Raw genomic sequence first — 26,082 nt, forward strand, 5'->3', positions numbered from 1 at the left:
ACAACAGTGCCATCTGAAGTCAAGGACACGTTCAGACTGAGCCCTGGGCTTTATATAGAGAGCGGTTGGATTACAGATACTCACCATGGGTGTGTTCGTGTGTGTGTTTGTGTGTGTGTGTGTGTGAGAGAGAGAGATTGAGAGACTCTCCTGGGTTATCTCATCATTTGAATAAAAAGTGACCTCTTTAACTGATAGCCCTGATAGACGATAAGCTTTCTGCACATCTAGGTTACACACTTTCCTTGGCATACACTCACACTTTCCACGGTCACGTGCCATTTTAAATTACATTCATCATTTCGCTTTGATGTACTCTGTGAAAGCACACACTGTATATTTCAGCTGTTATCTTTATATCCATTATAAACAAAGACGTATCGTGATCTAAGCTCGGTCCCGGCGAACACAATTAACTCCAGCCTTTTCCGTTTTTCCTCTTGATTTATGGTGTGCATGTGAGCTGCAGGTGGCCACAAAAACAAGTCCTTTACTTCCTGTTTGTGGTTCACGCAGGGTGTGTATGGGATGAGGTAAGCACCTATCTGACTAGTACACTGTAGTCTGTTCATAATGTCCAGTCCATCCAGGACATCCTGTTTTGGGGGCAGACCCATTGTCCTGGCTGCTAAAAATAGCCGCTCTGATTGGCCGACTCCAGATGCGAGAGGAGCGAGAGACAGCCGAGTGAGACCGGACGTCTCGGAGTCATGCTAAAGGCTTTCTGGTTTATTTTTACACTTTGAGATCATGAACTGAGTTTTATATACAAGGTGTGAGTTCATACAGTAAACACATTCACCGTGCCAAGCCCACACAGGTGGCTGCTCAAGGGTTGGTATAAATCTTGCTTTTTAAACCGAATCATTTAGAATTCAGTTCGTTTTGGTGTAGCTTCTGGTCAAACCTCCTTTTTTAAATCCTTCATGCATTCATTCCTATTCAGAACCTGCACTATTAATTATATATTTCTAGCTGTTGTACATGTTTTTTAAATTTTCCTTTATTGTTTGTGTCAGTTTTCATTTTACTGACTGTAAGTTTTCATAATGAGTATGCTGCAGGTGCACATTGAAGTTTTTATGTGTGTGTGTGTGTGTGTGTGTGTGATTTTTGGCACTGTCACAGCTTATTATTAGTAAAGTGGAACGTAACCCTTCATTAAAAAATCAAAATATTCCCACATCGCACTCTCTTCCTGCCAGCTGCTATTTTCCACAATAAACTGTATGTTGAATGTGCATAAGGAAATGAAAACAGAAATTAGTTCACATCTGCTTTATATATATATTTTTTATTATTATAATTATTCTGTGAACTACAATAACTCTGGTCTGTGCATGTTTCTTTAACAGTACTGGACGTTTTCAAAACCATGAAATAACACATATGCCATTAGGTAATTAAATAACAACAACAACAACACAAAAACAACACAACAATGTTATTTCAAGACATGAAGGTCGGCTGTTCTGGAACAGTTTTTCCAAGAACAGTATTGTCAAGTGCATTTGCGAAACCCATCAAGCACCATGATGAAACTCATGGCTCTCATGAAGACCATCCCAGGAAAGCAAGACCAAAACCTCTGTTCATTTAGAGTTACCAGCCTCAAAAATGAAAAGTGGAGACACATCTCAATATCAATTCTTCAAAAGAAATTATTCCATATTTTGGATGCATTCAGCATTGTTTTACAATGTAGAGAGAAATAAAAATCTGAAAACACCATGGAATGAGAAGGTGTGTCCAAACTTTTGACTGGTAGTGTTTATACACTATCATACCAACACTTTTCAAACACATACACACACACATATTGTATGCTATAAGAAGAAATCAACTAATTTGTAATATTTACAAACAGATTTGCTTTTATCCATGATATGAGATCATACACATACAGTAAGTAAGAACCTATAAAACTGTAAACAACATGAATGTGAGGTGCAAAAGTCCCCCCGCCTATTTTCTTCATATTTTGCTTCCAAACAGCCAGACTTCCTCGTATTTTAATGTAGGCTTGCGGAAACAGTCCTCCAGGCTTCCTGAAGGAGTTTTTGTCTCTCGTTTTCAGTCCAGTCCCTGCAGCTGACCAGTTTCAGAGGAATGTTTTAGTTTGTTAAGCCACAAGGTAACCTATGACTCATTCAAGCATTAAAAAAAAACCCTCAAACGTGAGGTATGAACCAATGAGAAACAGGTGCAGATGATGGCAGATATGACAGTATACTGGTAATGCTGAATGGTAGGGCCAGGGGTAGCTCAGTGGTTAAGGCATTGGACTATGGTACGGAAGATCCCAGGTTCAAACCCCACAACCACCAAGTTGCCACTGTTGGGCCCTTGAGCAAGGCCCTCAACTGCTCAGATGTGTAATGAGATAAAAATGTAAGTCGCTCTGGATAAGAGCGTCTGCCAAATGCCTAAATGTAATGCTGAGTGTTTGGAACTGACAAGAGGGGAAATGAGGTTGCTGCTGAGGTTGTTGCATAAACAACCAATTTTTTTATTGTGTCTTTGAGCATTTTGTATCCTGTCACAGTATAACATTTGATCCCATTTATTTAATTTAATCTACATTCTTTAATTTATCGTGAAGAAATGAGTGGTATCTCAAGACTATATACCGTATGTATATACAGTATGTGATGTGTATAATGTACAATGTGAAAAGTGCATTCTTTTAGCTGGTATTGTGTTGGAGTGGAAGTTATCAAAAAACTGAGCTTATGAAGTGAAGTGGAGATGCTGTAGAGTCGGTGAGGTGCAGTAAGTTAGCAGCTCCTCTCGGGCTGCTGGGCTGACTGAGCTCGCCTCTGCTCTAATGAGGGAACTGGAGACAGGAGGCCGAGGGTGACGGATTCTCCTGCTACTGAAATCCGAGCCACTTAATCCACGAGCTGCACACACACACACAGGATCCTGAGCAAGCCACAGCACTCACCCCTGCCCTTCAACACACACACACACACACACACACACACACACACAAAACTCTCACTTACACTTTTCCTCATCCTCAGTCTCCCTGTTGTGCAAATCAGATTCAAATACTGTGCTGCTTGACTGGTTTGACAATGGAAAGAACATTTCGAGTATGTTTGAGAAGTTTTCATGTAGGTCACTTCACAATTGTTAGATTTGGCTGTTGACTCTCTCTCTATCTCTCTCTCTCTTTCTCTCTCTCTTTCTCTCTCTGTGTGTCTCTCTCTCAGGCAAGAAGAAGGTGTCTCTGTATGACAGCCAGGCTCCCATCTGCCCCATCTGCCAGGTTCTGCTGCGTCCTGGAGAGCTGCAGGAGCACATGGAGCAGGAGATGGAGAGACTCACCAATTTGCACATCAGGTAAACATCCAACTCCTATACAGTACATTCTCATAAGATGTAAGCTTTCATATCTGACACTGACATCCCACCTGCTGTTGACCTAATGGCCTAGTATTTGCTCAGCTAGTTTTGAAGCCCATCTGTCATAAATCAGCACGGGTGCTGTCATGGCTTTGGAGCTGGCCAGGTTAAGCATGTGGAGTGGATCAGAGAGATCCATACGGTGTGCCATCACTCACCTCTTTGACGCAACTTGCCAGTCGGCAAAACATAATGCCTCAGTTTGCAATAAACTCCCAGTGCTTCCTATGCAGCTGCTAGAGCTTCCTGTGCTGTATCATTCATTCTTTTTTCTTTTCAAACAGGAAACCTCAGTCAGGGGTCATAATATAAACATCATAGCCGATATGTTACACTCATAGTTAAGCCTGTATTGTTAGGGAGAAGACTTTGAAGCAGATACGTATGTTGCAGCACATTTTTCTCTAACATGAATGCTGCTTAGGAGTTAGGGTTTAAAGGTCCAATAATTTACGATGTATTTAACCGTAAAAAAAAGTCTCAGAAGTGTTGGTTAATGCTCCAGTTCAAATGGACGTCAGATAATGCATTTTACTCCCACTGTTTCACCCCTTTTCTAAACATGTCATTTCAGTGTCTATAAAAATGAGCTACTGCTGAGCCGCACCCTACCAGAAGGGAAGGGGGGTCACTATGAGGGAAAGGTCTAATTGCCTTGTTTAATACAAAAATGGAAAAAGAACAAATAAAGAATTTCTTTTTTGGCCACACCTTTAATAATAAATAATGCACAGCATTTTGCCACTCACTATACCGACTTGGCAGCAGGAAGTATTTCTGAAAATGCATCATCACTCCTCGTTCAACACAGGTGGATGATTTAGCCTGGCTTCCTTCACTCATCTTAAACTATGTCATTACAAGTTATGAAGCTGCCATCAGGTGATTTATTGGTAACTGTTTTAAGAGTACATAAAGTCGTATCATATTTATACATTTACAGATCCAACAATACCCTGTTTTTGACTCATTGCCAGTTCCCAGGCATTCCCAGTCCTTCCATACTGCATGACAGCTCCCTATCTGGCAGCTCTACGACTACATATTGTCCCTCTGAGACGTGTGAAGCCATATACTGTACTTTATCTTTTTCAAACTGCTATGGGATAGTGACGTGTAGCCATGGCACTGTTTAGATTTCCAGCAACCTCTAGTTATGGTATGACCAGGATTCTGGGAACTTCAGGTTCTCCCAAAGACAAGGCAAATACTTTCACACACTTTTTTTGATTTTAATTTTTTTTTACATTCATTCACCCTAAAATGCGATAAAATAGTGCACTATTGCAATCAAAGCCCATATGAATTAGATGAAAGGATAAAAAAAATCAACCAAAGAACCCAAATAGAAGCTGTAAAGAAATTCTTTAATTGTTTCATTTGTTGAAGTTTCATTTTGGGAGTTTTAATTTTCCAAATCATACAAATATCATTATCATTATTTTTATTAGAGGACACCATCTACAGTAATTTTAAAACAACGAAGATCCTTTGGCATGTTGATTCAGAGCAGCAGTCACCTCCTCCTCCTTGCCTGTGCTACACACACACATATTCACACGCGCAGACAGACCCACACGTCCACACACACACTCACACAGATCATTGAAAGTGACATGGCAAATTTGTGGCAATTTGTAGTAAATCTCCCTTTAATGATAACGTTTCATTCAACAGCAAATGAGAATGGAGTGCATGTAAAATGGAGAAGGCTATTTAAGATGTAGCATTAGGCAGATGTCTGGATGGATGTGGGTGAGCGTGTCTGGGATTGGGACTGCCATCTCTTTCTCTCTCTCTCTCTCCCTCCCTTTCACTGCATTAACTGCCCTCTTTCCTTAGCATGTCCTGCGCTTCCCCGTGTATGGAAATGGGAATCCATCATGCCTTAACTCACCCGCCTGCACACCGCAATCTACCCTACCTCACCCCCACCCTGCAGATGTTCCCAAACCCCTCCACCTAATCAATTTGCCAGCAACCGAGCGAACGAGAGCAGGGTGGCAAACGGTACCGAAAGCAATCTTTATCTCTAGTGTACAACGCCCCCAGTCGTCTACTGGTATTTATTCAATTTCCAACATCTCCCTTGCGCACTCAAGCCTCACCTCCCCACCATCTCTCTCTCTCTCTCTCTCTCTCTCTCTCTCGTGCTTTCTTTCTGACAGTCAAAGCAAAAGCTTGGTTCATCCAGAAAGTGCTTTTTTGAGAATCAGTAGTCTGGAATTAATTCTGCTCTATGCCTGTGGCACTGATAAAAGAAACTCGTTCTTATAGATTTGTCATCTTCTCACTCCTGAACCTTTTATAACTGCAGACCGGAATCCGCAAGCTGAGGTTCCTTTTTCGTTTTTCTTTATTTTTATCTTTGTTCTGGTGTCTCGTTAGCGAAAGCCAACTCAACCTCTATATGTCTCCTGTGTTCCTTCTGTCCCTGGCTTTGTCGCTCATATCAAAATGGGCTGACAGGACAGACTGAAAGCTCGCGCTGATGTCTTCGCACGACATTCCCTTCGACGCAGCCGCCGTGACGCGGGAAAAAGTGTCTCCAGCCCTCCTTCTGCATCTCCCGATCTGTCTGTCTCAGTGTCTCCTTTCATCTTCTCTCTGTGCTCTTCTCTCTCTCTCTCTCTCTCTCTCTCTCTCTCTTTCTCAAACACACACACACACACACACACTCACACATAGCTGTCACTTTGACAACAGGGCCTCAACATCGCCTCTCCTTGTTTTCTCTCTCTGGCAGTGATGGCTGCCTCTTCAAAAGTCATTCTCGCTCATTGTCAGCATGCAGGGTGAAGCAGTAAAGAACAAGGAGGAAAAATCGGCCGCACATGACACGTGGTACCCCCACTGCCCCTGTTGTTTTGAAGGGGTTTAGGACAGGGCCGGGATGCTCTTGTTGCTTCTTAGGCACACAAATTCTTCATCATATCAATCTAATACAGCAAAGTGAAAATAGCATGGATGATGTACTACTTAGCAAAAACAGCCCCCCCCCCCCTTCCATGTGATCTGAAGAAAAATAGTTTTATGAGGTTTTATGTGAAACATTATGAGTTTCTATAAGAACCTACGGAGCAGTCAGCACTTTTTGGAGCGAGGAGACAGGAAAGAGGTCATGTGTGGAACCACTTAAGACTCAATTTCTAAATTAGCACTTGTTATTTAACTGTACAGTTTTAAAAAATGCATGACGTTTTCACTTTCCGAGCCTAAAGCCAGGCTTATGCTGTATAGTTTTGTCCTGAAGTAGTATATGAGAGTTTGCAGTCAGGTATTATTTTTTTATTACATATTAAATGGGAAACATTTCTCAGTATATAAGATGAATTTCGGACGTTGGACATCATGTTGTGTGAGCACAGAATGTCACAATCTGATATACACAGGATATCTAGTCAAGTCTAACCAGGACTTTAAATTGTACAGAAAAACAAAACAGTATTTCAGTTATGAGAGTAAAAACTTCCTTAATTTCTCTATATAATCCCCTGCTGCACTAATGCATTAATCTCAGCGTTTCACTAGTGCTTGGATACCTTCAGGGTAGAAAGTTTTCTCAGTACTGCTTCATGGATCCGGATCCATGGTTGGACCGTGTACTCCACGTCTAAAATGCCGGCCTCCCAGGAACTCCTTAAGTAGGGCAAACATGTGGAAATGGCTTGGAACCAGGTCAGGACTGTACTAGGGATGTGGCAATAACTTCCAGCCGAAGTGGTGTTGGCGAATACATGCATACAGTTCACACAGACATATCTTCAGGCATCTCTTCCACAAGTTGGTGACAAGTTATTTGTTGATTTTCAAGGATCAGACGTTTAACTCGCTGAAGACACGGCCGGCATCATCATTCACGGATTTCTTTAAAACATTTGCACAATTCAAATGTTTTAAAAGTAAGAGTCTAATAACTGTTTTACACCTTATTTATGAAATATTTCAACACAAGTCCTGGTTTGACTTGAACACCTTTTGTACATTTCAGAATCCTAGATAGCACCATTATTTGGTCTGTATGCCTAGAAAACGGCACAAATGTTAGGTCTTGATGTTGAGATCGCAAAACAACCCATACAATAGGAGTGTCACTAATTAAACAGTGGCCACAGCATCCTATGTGACTTTGACCTCTCCTTTAAAAAGTTTTTCGCACGTAACCTGTACAAACTGCCGACTTCCTGCTGTGACTAGTCCCATCACTAGCGTTTAACATCATCGTGAAGGAGCTGTGAGGGACAAACTGAAGAGTGTTTTACGGTGTTAGATGATGTTTTTTTCCCCCGTTTGCTTTTGAACTTGCTGGTGTAGTACACTTAAGGTGTGTGTGTAGGGAGTGAGTAAGGGCCAGTGAGATCCATTGTGCCATAGTGGCGGATTTATGACGCCGGGGGAGTGTGTTTATTATCTCACATCCAGTGCACTGCCTCCGATGGGGCAATTCATCCTCTTTCAAGGCCCTGTCCTGATTTGTGTTGTCTCTTTCACTTCCTCTCTCTGTCTCTCTATCGCTCTCCTCGGGCCGTGTAAGATCAATCATGTTAACTGCACACGAGGCAACCATGAAGCTTATTACCTGCACGAGGGCGGAGCTTACTTCTGACTCCACCCTCACCTGTTGTTTGTTGTGCCTATCTATCTATTCTATCGAGGAAGCCTGTTTATATATTTTGGATTAAAGAAATCACTTTTTTTTTTTTAAATGACTCTCACACATATTTGCGTTCTTCCGTCCCATTTTGCTTCGTACTCTTCTTGTCTGGTTGGCAAATCACGTTTTTGGATTAGGAGCCGGAGCAGATTAAATTTCAGGGCTTCGGCAGCGAACAAGGGACACAAAGTGAACATGACAAGGGTGACGTTTTTTCCCCTCTGTCAGTGTAGCTGACCTCATCATTTCTCAGCATTAGCAATTACAGCCGTTACGGAACACGCAGGAAAAGTGAAAAGCCACAATAAACCAAAAAACAAAACCAAAAAAAAAAACACTGGAGATAGAATATCATTTGAATGACGGAAGAAAAAATATCCCAAATCAAAGAAACAAACAAAAGATTTCTTACGTGTCAGTATGTGTGTGTGTGTGTGTGTGTACAGGTGTGTGTGTGAGCCAGCGAGTGAGATGAGGAGGAGACACTGGAATAGGAGATATTAATGTTTCAGGCAGAAGATCTGATTTGATGTGTCTCTCCCTATTGTCAGTGGATGCTTTAGCCGGCTCGTTTAATATTTCCTGCTTTCTAATCAGTCATCTTCAATCGGCTGTGTCCACCAGGCGGAGATTCGATGTATTCCCCCCCCCCCACCACCACCACCACCCCTCCCCCGAGGCTGCACTTGAAATGGGGAGGGGGGGAGAGATCCGTGTCTTCTCCCTCTTCACCTCCCCGACTCCCCTCCGCTCCTTTCTGCCTCCTTAATACAATGTTTACAAGCCGGCGCATTGTCCTCGACATATTTCAAAGTCCTAAGTGCCCAAGGCGCTTCACTGACAAATCAAATAATGGCAAAATCATTTATTTCCTCCTGCCTCAGCCAAACTCTATGTGCATGTGTGTGTGTGTTTGTGTGCGTGTGCGAGAGAGAAAGAGAGACGGAAAAAAACGTAGAAGACGAGAGGGTATGAACGACTGGATGAGCACATCCATGAGAATGATTACTTCAATAAAAAAATTATAACCCAAATCTGCTTAGCCGAGGTACTTTTGGACAGTAATTGTTTCAAATACAGCATGGCCCTGGGCTGCCAGGATTGAGTGGCACAGAGGGCACGGCTGCAGCAGCAAAGCACCGCTTTTTTTCTTCTCCACATGATTAAAACTGTGATTTGTGTCGCTCCGTAGACTTTTGTCTCAGCTGTCCTTTTAAATGCCTGTTTGGGTTCTAAGCGGAGGCCCCTTAGAGACCGAGCAGAAGTGAGCGCTGAAGAAGGAAGGACGAGAGCAGGAGCTAAAAAAAAAAAGTGCCATACACTTGGACGCAAACATTGGGAAATGTCCAAAAGATCCTGTTTAATTGAAATGTCATGGGCTTGTGTGATTATGCTGGTCCCGGATCTATAAAACATGCATGAGTCTATATTTACAGCCCTGATCAGTTCTGATTATTTGTATTGTATTGTCCTTCTTTCTGCAGTAAGAACCCATCACCGAAGGATCTCAGCACAGCGCCCGGCACGCCCAAGGTAAGATGGTCCTTTTTGGTTCGAATGCTGTTAATAGCAATAAGAGCTCTTGTCCATTCTATTAAGCCATACCAAGCCCCACTTAGCTAGGGGAGAGGAATTATGGAATTATGCTCCTTTATTTCCTGCAGTAATGTACTTATGGAAAAGTGAGAGCTTAAGATGGTTTCCTGCCGGGCCTCATTAACAATCATATGGTAACTATGCCAGCCGGAGTTTATTGTTCTACTCCGTCTCAATAGGAAGATAGGGGATCGTGTCGTGTCTTATCTTCGACAATTTCTTTAAAGCTACTCTTCATATATCAATACGAATATTATCGAGACGGTAGAGAGAGGGAGCGAAAAGAAAAAGGAAAGAGAGAACATGAGATAGAAGGAGCAGGAGAGATATGAGAGACATTTCATATCACTGGAGACTTGCCAAACATGCAAGACCCAGTTGGCACAAAAGTCTGCTCTTATCGCTGACTTCTGTTGAAGAGATTTGCTGGTTCACATGTCAGGCGTAAATGATTAGATAGAGCGTTTAATAGCAACTTAAACTAACGTCAAGCTGTACATGTAAAACTGACACTTTGAGCTCACTGAGCTCCATTTTTACACTATATCTCTCTTCAAATGCCAGCTCCGAGAACGGCTTTATCCGAAAGAAGACACCTTTAAACAGTGCCATGATTTTGATCGATGGGGCTTATAAAAGCAATTCACATCATTATTCAAGTCTGGATGAGACCTGTGCTCGCGGCGAAGGGAAATGAGGTTCCGACCCGTGCTTATGCAAAATCCGGAAGCTTGGAAAAAGTGGGCAAGGAAGTGGGCGAGGGGTAGGGTGCAGACGTGACTGAGCATTCTGCAGCCAGCGTTTAGTATTCCTGAGCAGTGTGTGGAAAATGAAGAGGCCAACTGGGACTAGGGTTCCGCGCTAGCTGACGGATCGGGCCTGGCATGCAAGTTCTAAAGGGGATTAACCCCGATCTGGCCCGATCTGCTTTTCACACTCATCTGGAGCACCCATTGCCATAGCGACTCCATGCCAGCCCAGGCTGGCGCTAATCCAGTGGGTCAGAGGACAAGTCCATCGCCAACTTCCTCCTTTTCCATCAGCCTGAAAAGAACAATTCTAATTGGACTACAAGCAAAACAGCAACTGATGTCATATTCAAATGTCATTATTTGCAACAATTCCTGCGCTGCTAGCGGTGAATGATTAGAAATTTCTATATTGCGAAGCAGCTGTTCCATTTTTCATACTCAATATAGTGCACAGCCACATAAATGGTTTACACACACACGCACACACATATACGCACATTAATTCTCTCTCTTTCTCTGTCTCCCTCTCTTCCAATATTCCCTAAGCTCCAAAGGCTTTGAGTTGGCAAATAAATTGTTTCCTGACCTTGCAATTCAAAAGCATAAGAAGCCATGCATAATGTCTAATTTACTGTCCCCGTGGAGCGAGCCTGCCATTTTTCACATATTAATATTAGATTACAGTTGTCACCCACTAAAGCCGCTACCCCTCCTCGCGCTTTGATTAATTGGAGAGGATTGTAAATACAAATATTTTATAGCGGGCTCATAAAAGCCTAGCCAGAGATCAAGACTCCCTGTAAAGAAAGACGAGTTCACGCTTTTGACTTCCTGCAGCCATAGGACGAATCAAATCTTTCCCCTCTACCCTGTTTTTTTTTTTTTTTTTGGTATGAAAATAGACCTTCAATGACACTACCTAGTGCGGTGTCTTTATAGCCTTCAGACTAACCTAAACCTAGTGGCTGTAAACCGGTTCTATAGCATGAGGCCGCCCGTCAGAAATGATGAACGGGGCTGCAGCTGACATATTTATCCTGTGGACGACTACAGACTGTTCATCTCTCACTGTCTTTTTCTTTTCTCAGTCTCTCCTGTTGTCAGTGCATATCAAGCGTGAGGGAGAGTCTCCAGTAATCTCGCCGCTGTCCTCCGACGACCCGCACCATTCTGACAGATACCAGGTGAGCCAGACAAAGAACCTCAAACAGACACACACACACACACACACAGGCGCTGTTCAAGGAACGGCAATGACATACCCACCCAAAGCAGTGTTTTTATTCATATATGAAGTTATTTTAGCTTAGGCCTTCAGGAAAGCTTAAGATTGTGAATGACAACTGCTCCTCACCAAAACAAAAGCAAAGATCTTGTAGATTAAAGTGCAATTAAGTGCAATGTCAAAGTAAGGATAGATTAGATATATGTGCTGCTGTGTATACATGCGCTTTGGCATTCCTGCCTCTCATAATATCCACCATCTTATCCCTGAATGGATCTGACTGCTGGCCACATTAACAGGGACAGAGATCTCTCCCAATCTCCAGCTGCAGATTTGCTCAGGCCGTAATGTGTGCCCTGCTCTGATATGTAATCATGCACGGTTTAACCCCGGGGCTAATCTCCACTGGCCTCCGCACACCATCCCGCCACTCCGATGTCCTTGAAATGTTTGTTACTCGCCGCTTCTCCGGAGTCGTGCCTGGATAGAATTGGGTCTGACCTCACATGTCTCTCGGCCCCAGCCGAAGAAGGATCTGCTCTGCTCAGATGCTTCAGGACAGAATCATTACGATAATGCATAATTACTGTACTGTATAAACTAGGCTGAAAAAAAAGTATTCCTCATGCACCTAGAGAACTAGTTATGATGCACAGGGAATGGAATTGGATTAAACCTGAACTTAATCCACTGATCCAGAATTGAATTATAATTAGCATTTAATTGGGTGCTAAATCACTAATTTTCCTATATAAATCTGGTTTCCAATATTATAGGGAACTATTAAGATATTATAGAATATTATAATATTATAGAATTAAACAGGATTATAGAAAGATATTATAATACTACTGATATAGGATATATTATAATTATCTAATCATTTTTATCAGCTTTTATATTAAGATATTACAGTGAAGAAGTGAATATTTTAGACTAGACTTTCCATTCAAAATCCCCATTTTTCTTATTGCATTTTATTTATATAGCACTTTTAACCAGCGGTTATTGTTGGGAATCAGCTTTACAAAATCAAAAGAAAATTAGGGAATTGAGCATGAATTCTGTGAGAAAAAATATGTGTGAATCAAAATAGTCCCTGATGAGCAAGCCGAGGGCGACAGTGGTAAGAAAAGAAAGAGGAAGAAACCTCGAGAAGAGCCAGACTCAACAGGGAACCCATCATCATTGGGTTATAACGGATAGCAGGGATTGTTTTGCAGTTATACTGTGTGTAAGGCGGCTGGAATTTCAATATAACAGGAATGATGTTAAAGTTAACATGGAATCTACTTTCGTCATTCGAGTCTCGGGTACAAAACAGTTTGTGGGAATTTCAGTCCTGAACTATTGAGCGACTGCAGTCAGTCTACATCAGGCAAATCCAAGCACATCTTCATGGTGAAGTGAAATCGGGGCATCAGAATGAGTCACACAGGTCCGGGGACAGAAGGGTTCTGGATCACTGGGGGCTCGGGAGCAGCATGCCCAGTTCTACAGAGAGAGGGAGAGAATTGTTGTATTGTTAATGTGAAATTACTTTCTCTTATTTGTTTAAAATGTTCTCACTCACTCTGTATCTATACCACTTTATCCTGTATACAGAGTCATGGGGGGCCTGGAACCGATCCCAGGAGACTTAGGGCACAAGGCAGGGTACACCCTGGACGGGGTGCTAATCCATTGCAGGACACACTGCAGGCAATTTGGGAATGGCACTTAGCCTAATCTGCCTGTTTTTGGACTGTGGGAGGAAACAAGGAAACCCTTCTTGCATGAGGAGGACACGCCACCTCCATGTGCACAGGTCACGAGGGAACACGAGGCGGGAATCCAACCAGGACCCAGGAGGTGCGAGGCGACAGTGCTAACCACTAAGCCCCACGTGCCTCCCAAATTGTATACATGATTTTTTAATTTATATTAAATTTACGTTATGTTATATTATTCTTTATTTATGTATAATAATCATAATTAGTTAAACCGATTAAACTTTACTGCTCTACCAAACCCAATAGACCTGCGCTTTGTCGCCCCCTAGCGCTAGAGCGTCACCTCTGCGTCGCTTGACCTTTGACTGTGACGCACGCTGGTCATGTGACTCCGGCCAAAATGGCGCTCGCTGGCTGAGTCGATTCGCTCGTTACTATAGTAATGTTTTCCCAATCCTTTCCCATCCTTTTAAAAGCGAAAATGCGGGCCCTCGCCGCTTTCTGAGGAGGAACACACGCCTCACCACTCGTTTAGCGAGATGCGTTTTTCGACTGTGAGTGTGTTTCCGCGGTAGAAATGGAAGAGGAGGTGGAGGCAAATGGCAAAAGAGAAGTAGGTGTGCAGTTCTGGTGTTTGAGATCATGCTGCACAATCCGGCGGCATCCTGCCGAAAGCGCTTCGAGTGTGTGTGAGCCGAGGCGTTTAACACACAGTGTGCACTCTCAGCTCTAACTGCTGTGCTTTCTTTCTTTCTCTCTTTCTCACCTGCAGACGTTTTTGCGAGTGCGGGCAAACAGACAGACTCGCCTGAATGGTAGGTAATGTTTACATCCCCACCTCTAATGACGTGTGTGTGTGTGCGCGCGCGCTGTGTGTCCTGATTAACATAGCTAACTAATTATATATATGTGTCTCATTATTAGCTCATTAGCTCCCTGTACACTCATTACTTTATGTCAAGTGAGCAGCAGTTCTCATCTGGACTTCAGCTCAGGAGTTTATTGAACTTTACTTTGAGATCAATTAGAAATAAGAGACAATGAATCACACCAGCACAGTTTTAATCGACCACTTATAAACACACACACACACACACACACACACTGGCCTGAAAGGGGATTATTATGAAATAACCTAAAAGCCTCCTTGTGTGTGTGATTTATATATATATATATATATATATACACACACACACACACACAGTCATCTAAAATTACATACACACATTTCAGGAAAAGAAAAATAGTATGAGATGTTATTAATATAATATCATATTATAATTTATAGCAATACATTTTGTATTAAAATATTTTAATTTAAAGACCGTGTACATTTTTTTTTTTTTTTGCTGACTCACACCTACATACATACATGTATAGTACAGGCCAAAAGTTTGGACACACCTTCTCATTCAATGTGTTTTCTTTATTTTCATGACCATTTCCTTTGGTAGATTCTCACTGAAGGCATCACAGCTATGAATGAACACATGTGGAGTTATGTACTTAGCAAAAAAAAGGTAAAAATAACTGAAAACATGTTTTATATTCTAGTTTCTTCAAAATAGCCACCCTTTGCTCTGATTACTGCTTTGCACACTCTTGGCATTCTCTCGATGAGCTTCAATAGGTAGTCACCTGAAAAGGTTTTCCAACAGTCTTGAAGGAGTTTCCAGAGGTGTTTAGCACTTGTTGGCCCCTTTGCCTTTACTCTGCGGTCCAGCTCACCCCAAACCATCTCGATTGGGTTCAGGTCCGGTAACTGTGGAGACCTTTTTTTGTTAAGTACATAACTCCGCATGTGTTCATTCATAGTTTTGATGCCTTCAGTGAGAATCTACTATTGTAAATGGTCATGAAAATAAAGAAAACACATTGACAGATGGATGAGAAGGTGTGTCCGAACTTTTGGCCTGTACTGTATATATACACACACGCACAAGGAAGCTTTTTATAATAATGTACAGACAAACACTGTACACACATACAAATTATTATTAAGTCACCTGTGTGTGTGTATCGTTTGTTTATATACGTATATGTACATGCACAGATATACGCACAAGGAAGCTTTCATAATAATCCATTGTGTATGTAGTGTGTCTGTATGTGTAAAACAATTCCAGTATTAAAAAAGTGATAATTACTCAAATAATAAATTTTTAAACATGACCATTTATGCTAAAATCACACAATTGTAAGTGTGTCCTAATGAAAGAAACCAAAAGCACTAACCATCATGACACTTTTTTTTTTTGATAGCATGTAGCATTAAGAAATGAAACATGAAAAAGAAGGCAAAGGGACAATCCATAACATGTATAACTAATACACACTAATCAGCCATAACATTAAAACCATTGATGGGTGACGTCTATAACTAGGCTAATATTAGACAATCTAGAAAACCAGGTCTGATAGGATGTTATTCCCACTATCCAGTGGTTAGTGATTAACAAAATTAGTCCAAGAAAGGACAATCTGTAAACTGGTGAAATCGACACCCAAGTCTCACCGATGCACCTGAAGTACAAAGTCTAGCCTGTTGAGGCTGGTTTTAAGAAAAAGGTGTCAGAACACAAAGAGCATCACAGCTTGTGTATGAGGCTGCAGATCAGAGTGCCTGTATCCACTGCCTAGAATGTCCATTTCAGTATCGGCACTGGACGATGGAGCAGTGGACGAAGGTGTGGTGAATCCTGTTTTCTTTTACATTATGAACACAATGAAGTATGCTGCTCTCTGCAGGCCAGGTAATGTTGTGCTGTGAAACTTTGGATCCTACATTTTATGTGAATGCTACTTTGACACACACCACCTGCCTAAAACAATGTTGCTGACCAGGTACACCCCATCATATAAATATTGCCCCATAATGGCCTGGAATTTCACCCTGACACGCTGAGAAAAATGGTTCAGAAATAGATTGAGGAAGACAGCGATAAGTCTGATGAGTTGACTTTGCTTCCAAATTCTCCAGCTCTCAGTCTGACCAGACATTTATGGAATGTGCTGGAAAATCAAGTTTAATCCACGGAGGTCACACCTACTACTATCTGCTGGTGACGGCTTGTTGCAAGATACCACAGCACACCTTCAAAGGTCTAGTGGAGTCCATAGTGGGGACATACTCAATATGTTAGCGGTGTAGTTTTAATGTTTTGGCTGATCAGTGAATGTAGTTTGTAGAGGTAAAGGATGCTTATGTTTTGATAGAAACCAAAGAGAGGCAGTTAAATTACTAAGGTACAATTTGTACTTACAGTAGTAATAACAGCAATTCATTTCAATTAAAAATTCATTTGAACCAAACACACTTTTCCACAAGCATTTTATTTTTTGCACTTTAAATGAAATTCAAATATATGGCCTAACTAAAGTCACACAGCAGTTAGTTAGATCACTGAAACGCTCCAAAGGCTATGAAATACGAATGTCTAAAACAGTTGTGATTTTTAAATTTTTTTATTTTATTTGCTCTCAATATGGAAATAAAAGGCCAGTTTAAGCAAAACATAATGTTATCGCACTTTAGCTTTTTCCTATTTTTAAATAGGTGTTTGCATTGTGCATGATAATACGTTTATTAAAAATGCATGCTTAAGTTTAATGTAATTATGTTGACTGTTTATATTTTAAACAAATAAATATTTGTAGCACCACGGTGTGCAATCAAACACAAGTGCAACATAAAAATCTGGAGTCTGTCGGTCGAGTAAAAATGCTACCTAACATCAGCAAAGTCGAAAAGCCTATCCAGTGTTTTCTGCAGGCTTTGGAAGTCTCTCTATAGCGTTATGTTTAACAGGTCTGGTCTTCGTACTGGTGCTGTAGTGATCAGGTGAAGCCTGTCCTGTCTTGTACATGTTTCTGTGCAGTTCCCTTGTCTGTAGCGCCTGCCCAAGCAGAGGATCTCTTTAACCCTTCGCTTCTTGATATGTCAACAGTCGGTGACCTCTGCTGGCGCAGGCGTTACGGCAAGGATGTGCCCCGAGACGTGCCCCTAGCTCCCTACTGCCTACACGACGGTGAGAATCCCCTTCCCCAATCCCACACACTACTCATAGTCAGGCTGCGTAGAGGCTAATGGAGCTGTCTTTATTTAAACCGTGGCCCCTGATGCTGTATTTCACCTCTCGTTTGAGACGCTGGCTGGGAAAACTCCTGCCCTTCCTAATTAATCTGCCTCTTTTTCTTCCTGTTTAATGATGCCCAGCGGCCCCCTCTATTACCGTCCGCTGTGAGATTGAGACGGAGACCATATCTTGCTCATCTCCCCCTCTCTCTCTCTTACTTACACACTTTCCCTCGGCTAGTCCTCCCTCCTCCAGAAAATATCACACATGCTTCCTTTCTTTTCCCCCTACCTCAAGTCTCCCTCAGCCTCTTTGGCAATCACAGCCAACTAAAAATTAATGTCCCCGCACGCCATTCGCAGTTAAGGAAAAGCGACAGAGACTTACGGCGCAATGAGCTCTGTTCTGCTACGTTAAATTTCTAATTACACGCGCACCGGTAGAGGAAACGCTCCACCCCTTTTTTTTTTTCTTCCTTTTTTTTTGCATGCATCACACAGATAAGGTGCATGGAATGATATCAGAGTCTACACCTTTTGAGGTTCTCATAGCCAGCTTTTTAGCATTCTCTGTTGAACAGATTTGGATTAGTTCCTCTCAGGGTGCTTCGTAGTTTGACCTCCAGGCTCTTTCTTTAGTGAGCAATCTGTTCCTGCCAATGCAGCGTTTGACGAACTTTAGAGGGAATTTGTTCATGTGTTTATCCAGAGGCCAGTTCGGCTTCTTCCTGTTTTGATAGGTCAAGAATGTTCCATGTCTGAGCACATACAAATGTCCACGTGTCTCCTGATCTCATTATCTCGTTTAATTAGAATCAGACCCAGCTGTTTGCATCTTGTAAAAGCATGTGATATCACTGTATACTTGTGTTCCTGCAACGATATTCATGCTCTCCCTTCTTCTGTCTGTTGCAGCGCGGATCGGCAAACTGAAGCGGCGGAAGCCGGAAGATGGACAGGTATGTCCGCTGTGCAGCGCTCCGCTGGAAGGAACGGTTGAGGAAATGAATAGGCATGTGGAAGCCTGTCTGTTAAAGGTAGCATCTCAAACCTTGGCCCTACCGAGCCTCCGAATCTCTAGACTTTCTAGAGTTCACGCTGTCTCCTCTTAGCCTGCACCTTTCCCTGGACATCAGCCTCTGAACGGAAAAAAAAAAAAAATATATATATATATATATATATTAGTGCTGTCAAAATTAGTGCGTTAACGCATGCGATTAATTTGAAATATTTAACGCATTAAAAAAAATTAACGCAATTAACGCGGTTGCAGTTTTTTTTATTTCCTGTTGTGGCTGACGTGTGTTCAACGTGCAAAGAAGTATGGATAAGACCAAGGAAGGACTTTTAGACGGAAAGTTTCAGTATAAAACTCTGCCGGATGGTTCTGTGGATAAAACAAAAGTAATCTGTACATTTTGCAAAGCCGAATTTAAATACCAGAGAAGTAATTCGTCTTTGACATATCACTTAAAAGCAAAACACCCCACCGAAACAATCTTTACAGGGCCTCGCCAATGTAAATTGCATTGATTGTTTTGAAATTCAAATGACACAAATGGCACATACCTGTGTTTTTATTTCTGTAATAAATATGGCTTTCAAGCCAACAGTTAATTTGGAGAATATTGATGGTTTATTGCAGGTATATTGTTTACATGAGAAAATCTGTGTTACAAGTTAAACAAAAATTCCAATAAACAATCATATTTGAATTTAAATAGTTTCATTGTCTTGAGTTTACATTAATTATTTACATTTAAATATCCAAAAAGTTTCAGTCTTTTAATTGTGATTAATCGCGATTAATTGCAAAAAATTGTGCGATTAATTAGTTAATTTTTTTTAATCGATTGACAGCACTAATATATATATATCGCACACGTGCTTAAACACACATTATGTCCGATGCACAAGATAGACCATGTCCAGGGGAAGCCGTACGGCGATCACACTTTCCTAAAAGGAGTCTCCTAGTTTCTGTTCTCCTTCCTCATGTAGAATATCTGACTGGCTTGGCGAGGTTGGCTTCCTGAACCAGCTTGCTCTTTTCTTAGACTGCTAAAGTGAGCCTGTGTGTTTAATTTGGGGCTCTGTTTCAGTCAGGAGTGGTTCAGGAGACAACACCTACCCATCCATTCCTCTCTAATCCAGTAGTTCTAGCATTACTAATGCACTCTTGGTGTTGGGGTTGGTTCATTGCATGTCCTTTACCTTCTGTTAGAACTAGAGCGTGGACATTCTCTCACAGTTTTCTTTCCTCAGAGGGAGGGAGGCATGGACGACGATCAGGCCGATATGGAAGGCGAGAACGGCACACGCTTCGAAGAGTACGAATGGTGTGGCCAGAAGAGGATCCGAGCCACCTCTCTGCTGGAGGGAGGCTTCAGGGGTAAGCACTGTGATTTTATCCGTTTGAAAATGTCTAAGAAAGAAAAAATCCAGAGAGTACAAATTATACACATTTTGGTATTGAGTAGGTACCTGAATTATCATTTATTTCTTTTATTTTATCTTTTTGGTACATAATCCGTATAGATAAGGAGTGACTGAGTAAGTTTGTTTTTCTGTGATAGCAACGCATTCTAATTATGTACCTTAAAAATCATGAAAATAAATAATTATTGTGAATAAGTGTACACACAAACACTTATTCAAACATTACGGGCAATTTGGGAACACCTATTAGCCTAATCTGCGTATCTTTGGACTTTCTGAGAAAACCAGAGTACCCAGAGGAAAGCACAGGGAGATCATGCACACAGAGGTGGAAATCAAACCCCGACCCCGGAGGTGCAAGGCGACAGTGCTAACCACTAAGCCACCGTGCCGCCTGCAAAACAAACTAACTGATTAAAATTTCTTGAACTTGCTTATGGCAACAGCTTTTGGTCCACAATATTGTTCAGGTACGATGACCATTTTAAATATGAAAAAAGTCATAACTGTGAGAGCCTCCAGCTTTTAACTCTAATGAATATCTCTGCCTCTTATTTATGCTCAAATATACATCTTGAACAGAGCTTGTGATAAAGATAATTCAGTTGGCTCTCTGTGTGTTAGTAGAGGCAGAGCATGAGAGAATGTTGTTTGGTTGCACTGGTCCAGGTGATTGGCGCTGGTGTGTTCTGATAATCTCTGTACATAGCCATGTGACATCCAGTGACCTGCAGCCCAACACTGTTCAACTCTCACACTATACTGCCCACTCGCAGTCTGAGTTTTGAAAATTTTCCTTTAAAAAAAAAAAAAAAAAAAGAATCCAGCTTAGTTTTTAAAACCATTCATCACTTTTGATGAGTTTGTATCTCTGAGTGCTTTTCTTATCTCTTAAGAGGTAGTGTGTTGTTGTAGTGTTCAGTATAGTGTTCAAGTAGTTTAAAAGCCAACCCTGTGTTCATCGCTTTTTTTAAAACATGCACAGCTTAGTTACGGTGCACGGATGCGCGCTTTGTTTACCTCAGCATCTGAACCCCAGTACTGCTTTATCCTCACGGACACACTTAGTGAAGAGCCTCTCCTCCTCCTCAGGGGCCTTTTGTAAACTTCAGTGCTCTTAACGGTGGCAAGATGCTTCGATCGCAAGTGGAAGGAACTGAATAACAAAGCTGCGGGTGTGGATAGAGAGGGGGTGGGGTGGGCGGCTTAGCATCTTCTCTCAGTCCCAGCTAGGCAGCCAGTATAGCCGAATCAATCGGGAATGTGACCGGCTCTGGGTCTGTCTGCGCTGGAGATTTTCAGCCTTTGAAATGATGGCGATGGAGAGCCTGAGCCATGCTGAGAGAGAGAGAGAGAGAGAGAGAGAGAGAGATGGCCTCCTGAGCACTTGAAAGTCCCCTGTATTTACCTTGAAAGCGCTTAGCTAATGTCCTCAGGCGGCCAGCAAGCCCGAGTGGCGGAATCCCTCCAGCCCCCCAGAGAGGAAAATGGGGAGGAGAGAAAGCAGATATAGGGGTGTGAAGAGGGCCATCAATGGGATAAGAGGCCTCTCAGCTCTGAACCTCTAGCTCCGATGTCTCCATCTCTCCGAAGGTGCAGGAAGAAAGCCGAGGGGAAGCACTTTCAACTGAACAAAAGGTGAAAAGAGAGAAGAGAAATCGAAGCGGATCAGTTTTGGGCGATGGAGCTCCAGGCCTCCTGTGTCCCAGGCTTAGGAGAGCTGTAAGGCTGATGAACAGATAGAGACGGCAGCCACAGAGGATGGAGGGATAGATGTGCAAAGAGAGATAGAGGTTTAGAGCAAAGCACATGGGACGATTCTAAGCCTTTGTAAATTATTTCTTTAAACGTGGACTTTGTACTCCCCCCTTCCCTCTTTTTCTAGTGGGACATGCTAAATGCCATTCTGATTAGGTGAACTTTGACCTCTGCTCCAAACAGACAGGGTTGCAAGGGCTGTGTTATTTTCAGTTGTTTCTTTAAGTCATCTATGTAGATTAGCTTGGTGTGTCAGTCACGACATATGTACTGTAGATCAGAATGTAATAGTCATTTGAGTAAGGCTACAGTTTACAGGTGCTGTTCGTGATGCTCAAGCAGCCTCGTCTTGCTTCCGTGTTCGGTCTATTTATTCATTTATTTTTTCTATAGCACTCCAGAGCTTACTTGACGTATTTCCGTGGTAAAAGAAGACTGCGTTAACCAGTAAAGCTACATGTTATGTGTGGCTGAGATGTTTTATTGATTGGGCATGTGTTGACTGGGTGGGAGGAGGACACTGTCCCCGGAGGGAGCAGCCGGAGACATGGTGCGGCAGCGTGCATAATGCGGCTGAAAGGCAGTTAGAGCGCCACTGACCTTTTCAGCACAGATTAGATTGCCTGCCAGGTCCAGTTAGCAGCAAGCCAGCGACTCTTCCAACACCTCTCAGGTACAGAGGTCTGCATGGCTGACACAGAGCAGTGTTTACGTTGACTTGCCTTTATTTTTTTTTTCTTTTAGACTTCAGATTTCAGATTTGTATACATGCAGCTGAATGGAAATGTTGGTATGTTTATAGGAAAGTTCTTCTAAGCTCAGAATGTTCCACACACGTTTTGTTTAGTTGTGCTATCCTTATTTTATGGATGTATTTTATGTTTTCACCATCTTGTGCTTTATGTGGCAATACTGATTGTGTTTAGGGCAATTTTTTTATTGGAGAGTAGTCAGGCTGGCTCTGTTATGTACCAAGTGTCGTTTAAAAGAAGAAAAGAAAAAACATTTTATATTATAGTTTAATAATTAAATGATTTAAAGGGTAACCTAGGAAGTGTGCTCACATGCGCGCATTTCCTGTGTTGTAACCTTGAAGCTTAACGGAGTGTCCACTGGCTTTGTATAGATTATCGATCGACACTATTTTTTATATTGTGATGAAAATTTTTTAATGTATTCGCGAACACTCTTTGCCTCTTTCACATCATTCTTGTAAGTTAGTGTACAGGCTAGATGTACAGGCTAAAGTTCACAAAAGTTCTGACCAAATTTCTATGGTAATATTCTGCCTTCAAGATGCAGTAAAGCAAAAATCATGAAAAAGATTGTCCTCAAACTGCCTCCCTAAAGCTGTGTAGTGTCCAGTGGATCAGTGCTGCTTCTTTGCTGTGGCTCGAGCCATGCATCAGTAACAACCACACAGGATCCACAGCTTAATCAATTGATTGGATTAACAGTGATTTTTTTTTCTTCCCTTGCTTCTTATGGCCTGCCACATCTTCCCCAGGCCTCAGTACTATTAGTGGTCAGGACAATCTATTTATTTGGCTATTTTCCCCCTTTCTGCTTGTGCTTCTTCCCTCATCTTCACAGTGAATTAATAGTCTAGCGTCATTTTCAGGTTATTGCGGAATTCCGGGTGGTACACAACAGAGCTAAACACTGATTCAGATGCAGTGTAGACAAGGTTTCTTACAATTTGCCGAAATGAGAAGGTTTATACCACTAAGGTAATGTTCACATATGCTAGCACAGCCATAGGGACCAAATAAAACTTAAAAGCTTCCTTTTATTTGATCACTAAACTGTCGGCATGTTGTTAAAAGGAAGGGGGAAAAAACAGGTAGCGTTTGCAGCACGTTTTATCCCCTTTCTGGCCCATTGGGCTCCCTTTAGAGAGCTGCAGAGGAAGGGGGAGAGTGCCCTACTCCTGCCACTCCTAACTTTCATTCTCCTGCACCACAGAATGGAGATCACTCCAGCATCACTCAGTGGGATGAGAGGAGGCAGCAGTTCCCTCTTTTCACTCCCACACATAAGCACACACACACACACACAGATCCCCACACCTTTGAACCTGTCAGGATGTTCGGAGAGCTTCGGAATCCTAACTGGAGCTGAAGGCGCCGGCTGGAGTTTGTGTGTGCGCTCATCACCGGGTTTATAGAGGTGCCAGTCAGGTGCTGCGCTCCACTGCACCAGGCTCCTGTGTGTGACGGGTACCTCACTCCAGCTGAAACGCCTCAAAGTGCAGGCACAGCCCTGTCGCCTTCAATCAGCCTGCTGCCGGGGCATTTAATTGATGTTGCTTTGGCCTCTGTAATGAGACTGGACTGAAAGTGGACATGGATTTATTGTGGGTTAGAAGCCATACGGCCAGGCTTTGATTCTTAAATGTTGTATATAGCCGTGAAGTAAAGGAGATTTTCTGTGTTTTAAATACTTTAAATATATGTATTGTATAAGGAGCTAAATATCTGAAATTATAGATCAAATACAAAGGAAAATGCAAATACATGTCCTAACAGGGGTTTTACTGAAAAGTGCCAAAAAGCTAAATAAATTTTTTGGATTGTATTTTTAAAACCTCTAAATTAAGCAGGTATTATTTAAAAAAAATACTTGTCTGGATGCAAATCTACCTCATGTTTAAATCCTGATTATTGCAAGGCCTTTCAAGAACACAGTGTAATAATTAAAACAATTTACTTTACTTGCGAATAAATTCTCTGACAAATAACTTTATGCTGTTTATTATAACAGTCTGTTTGAAGGCGCCATGTGAACACAACCAAACGTTTAAACATGTTATTCTGTTAAATCTTAATATCCAGTGATTTTAACATAAAAGAATCTGCAGTTCTTTGTAATAAAAAAAAAAAAAAAAACATTTTTCTGTGTAACAGGAACGGGCTTTGCTATGTGCAGCGCAAAAGAGAGCCACGACAGCGATGCCGACCTGGATGTGGACGGAGACGACACGCTGGAGTACGGCAAAGCGCAGTATCCTTCCCTAACCTCACTCGGCTAAAGGCCGTTCGCAGATTTCTGGACGTGTCGCTATAGAACCAAAGAGTTATAAGGTTATTTCCTTAACCTGGCATTCGCAGGTACACCGAAGCAGATATCATTCCCTGTTCTGGAGAAGACCAAGGGGAGACCAAAGAGCGTGAGGCACTCCGTGGAGCCGTCTTAAAGTATGTGCTTTTATCCGTGTTTCATTGTAATCTGCTGTACTTGCATCATCTCGCAAGGGGTTTTCTTTTGCCAGGAAGTTCTGAATGTCTTTCTCATTTACAGCGGAGGCATGCCGTCAAACCGGATAACGCCGGAGTTCTCCAAGTGGGCCAGCGACGGTGAGTAATAATAATAATAATAATGTTGCATTTTATCCCTGTAATGCGTTGTAGCGAGTAGTTTGTAAGTGTGTATGCAAAACCAACACGATCACGTGTGTGTCTGCAGAAATGCCGTCAACAAGCAACGGCGAGAGCAGCAAGCAGGAGGCCAGCTCCTCATCGACGTCTAGCGTGCCCAGGACCTGCAAAAACAGCGAGATCGAGAAGTAAGTGCACATACGCATGCACATTTGTTACACAAGCATGATTCTAGTCCTACCCCTTTGACTGGCGTATCGGGGTGAGATGAGTTTGTGTAGAAGGTGATGGGTCATAAATGATGCATTTTATGCTCTCGGCTCTCTAGTGCAGCCTCGATCACAGGGAGGAGCTCGCACTATCGATCCTGGGCAGCTGAGCCTCTCGTCCCTACTACCAAGATACCCTGGGAATGCTAATGCAACGCTTTTCCAGTGCTTGTACACCAGTGCTTATTAGCAGGAGGACACTAAAGTCTAAGAAACAGAGGGTGACATGGAGGGGGAAAAAATAGAGCTAATTAAAAATCCACACAAGCCGTGATAATTGATTTTAGTCCACTAGTGATTTTAAATGAGTTTTACAGTACTTTACCTAACGTACATTACATGTCCATCCCTTAGCTCTGAATAGTGCATGTGCAGCAAAGAGGGCGTGCGTACGGGCCTAAGTTTGGATTGAACATCCGCCACAGATTCTCGTCCCCTCAGAGAGATAGCGAAAGGGCCGAGGGTGGGCTTGAAGAGCCGCCCAGAGCAGAAGATGAATCTAAATAACCTGGCTCGTGTGAAAAGGCCAGCCCCTCTAATTCCCTCATCTCCATGTCCTCATCCATATTCCCCGACAAGTGAACCCGCAAAACAATTTCCCTCTGCTAGTGGCTGAGAGAGCTACCCCCTCTGCATGGGTAATTGGGGTCAGAGAACAGCTCCTGTGTGTCGCTGTTTGTGTACGAGTTTCTTTTCGCGTGTGTCTCTGTCTCTTTTTTCTATATATGTTATACATAATATATATATATATGTATATGTGTATGTCGCTGCTAATTTTGTTTTCTCTACATATTAATTTATGTCTGTTATTTTA

At 42.2% G+C, this 26,082-nt stretch overlaps 1 protein-coding gene across 5 annotated transcripts in view; it reads left to right on the forward strand.

The window, feature by feature from the left end:
- rnf220a (ring finger protein 220a) overlaps positions 1-26,082 on the forward strand; it is a 117,564-nt gene that overhangs the window by 81,462 nt on the left and 10,020 nt on the right. The window contains exons 3-13 of one of the 5 annotated variants that reach the window (XM_053499104.1): positions 3,219-3,348; positions 9,550-9,598; positions 11,502-11,597; positions 14,123-14,165; positions 17,298-17,378; positions 18,341-18,384; positions 19,691-19,817; positions 24,529-24,625; positions 24,733-24,819; positions 24,923-24,978; positions 25,088-25,187. In XM_053499104.1, the coding sequence (XP_053355079.1) occupies positions 3,219-3,348; positions 9,550-9,598; positions 11,502-11,597; positions 14,123-14,165; positions 17,298-17,378; positions 18,341-18,384; positions 19,691-19,817; positions 24,529-24,625; positions 24,733-24,819; positions 24,923-24,978; positions 25,088-25,187 (910 nt within the window). Of the gene's footprint in view, positions 1-3,218; positions 3,349-9,549; positions 9,599-11,501; positions 11,598-13,747; positions 13,964-14,122; positions 14,166-17,297; positions 17,379-18,340; positions 18,463-19,690; positions 19,818-24,528; positions 24,626-24,732; positions 24,820-24,922; positions 24,979-25,087; positions 25,188-26,082 lie in introns of those variants that run through there. The other 4 variants (XM_053499096.1, XM_053499120.1, XM_053499113.1 and 1 more) reach the window with 4 other exon arrangements.

Source organism: Clarias gariepinus, chromosome 1 (assembly GCF_024256425.1).
Source record: "Clarias gariepinus isolate MV-2021 ecotype Netherlands chromosome 1, CGAR_prim_01v2, whole genome shotgun sequence".
Taxonomy (NCBI): Eukaryota; Metazoa; Chordata; class Actinopteri; order Siluriformes; family Clariidae; genus Clarias; species Clarias gariepinus.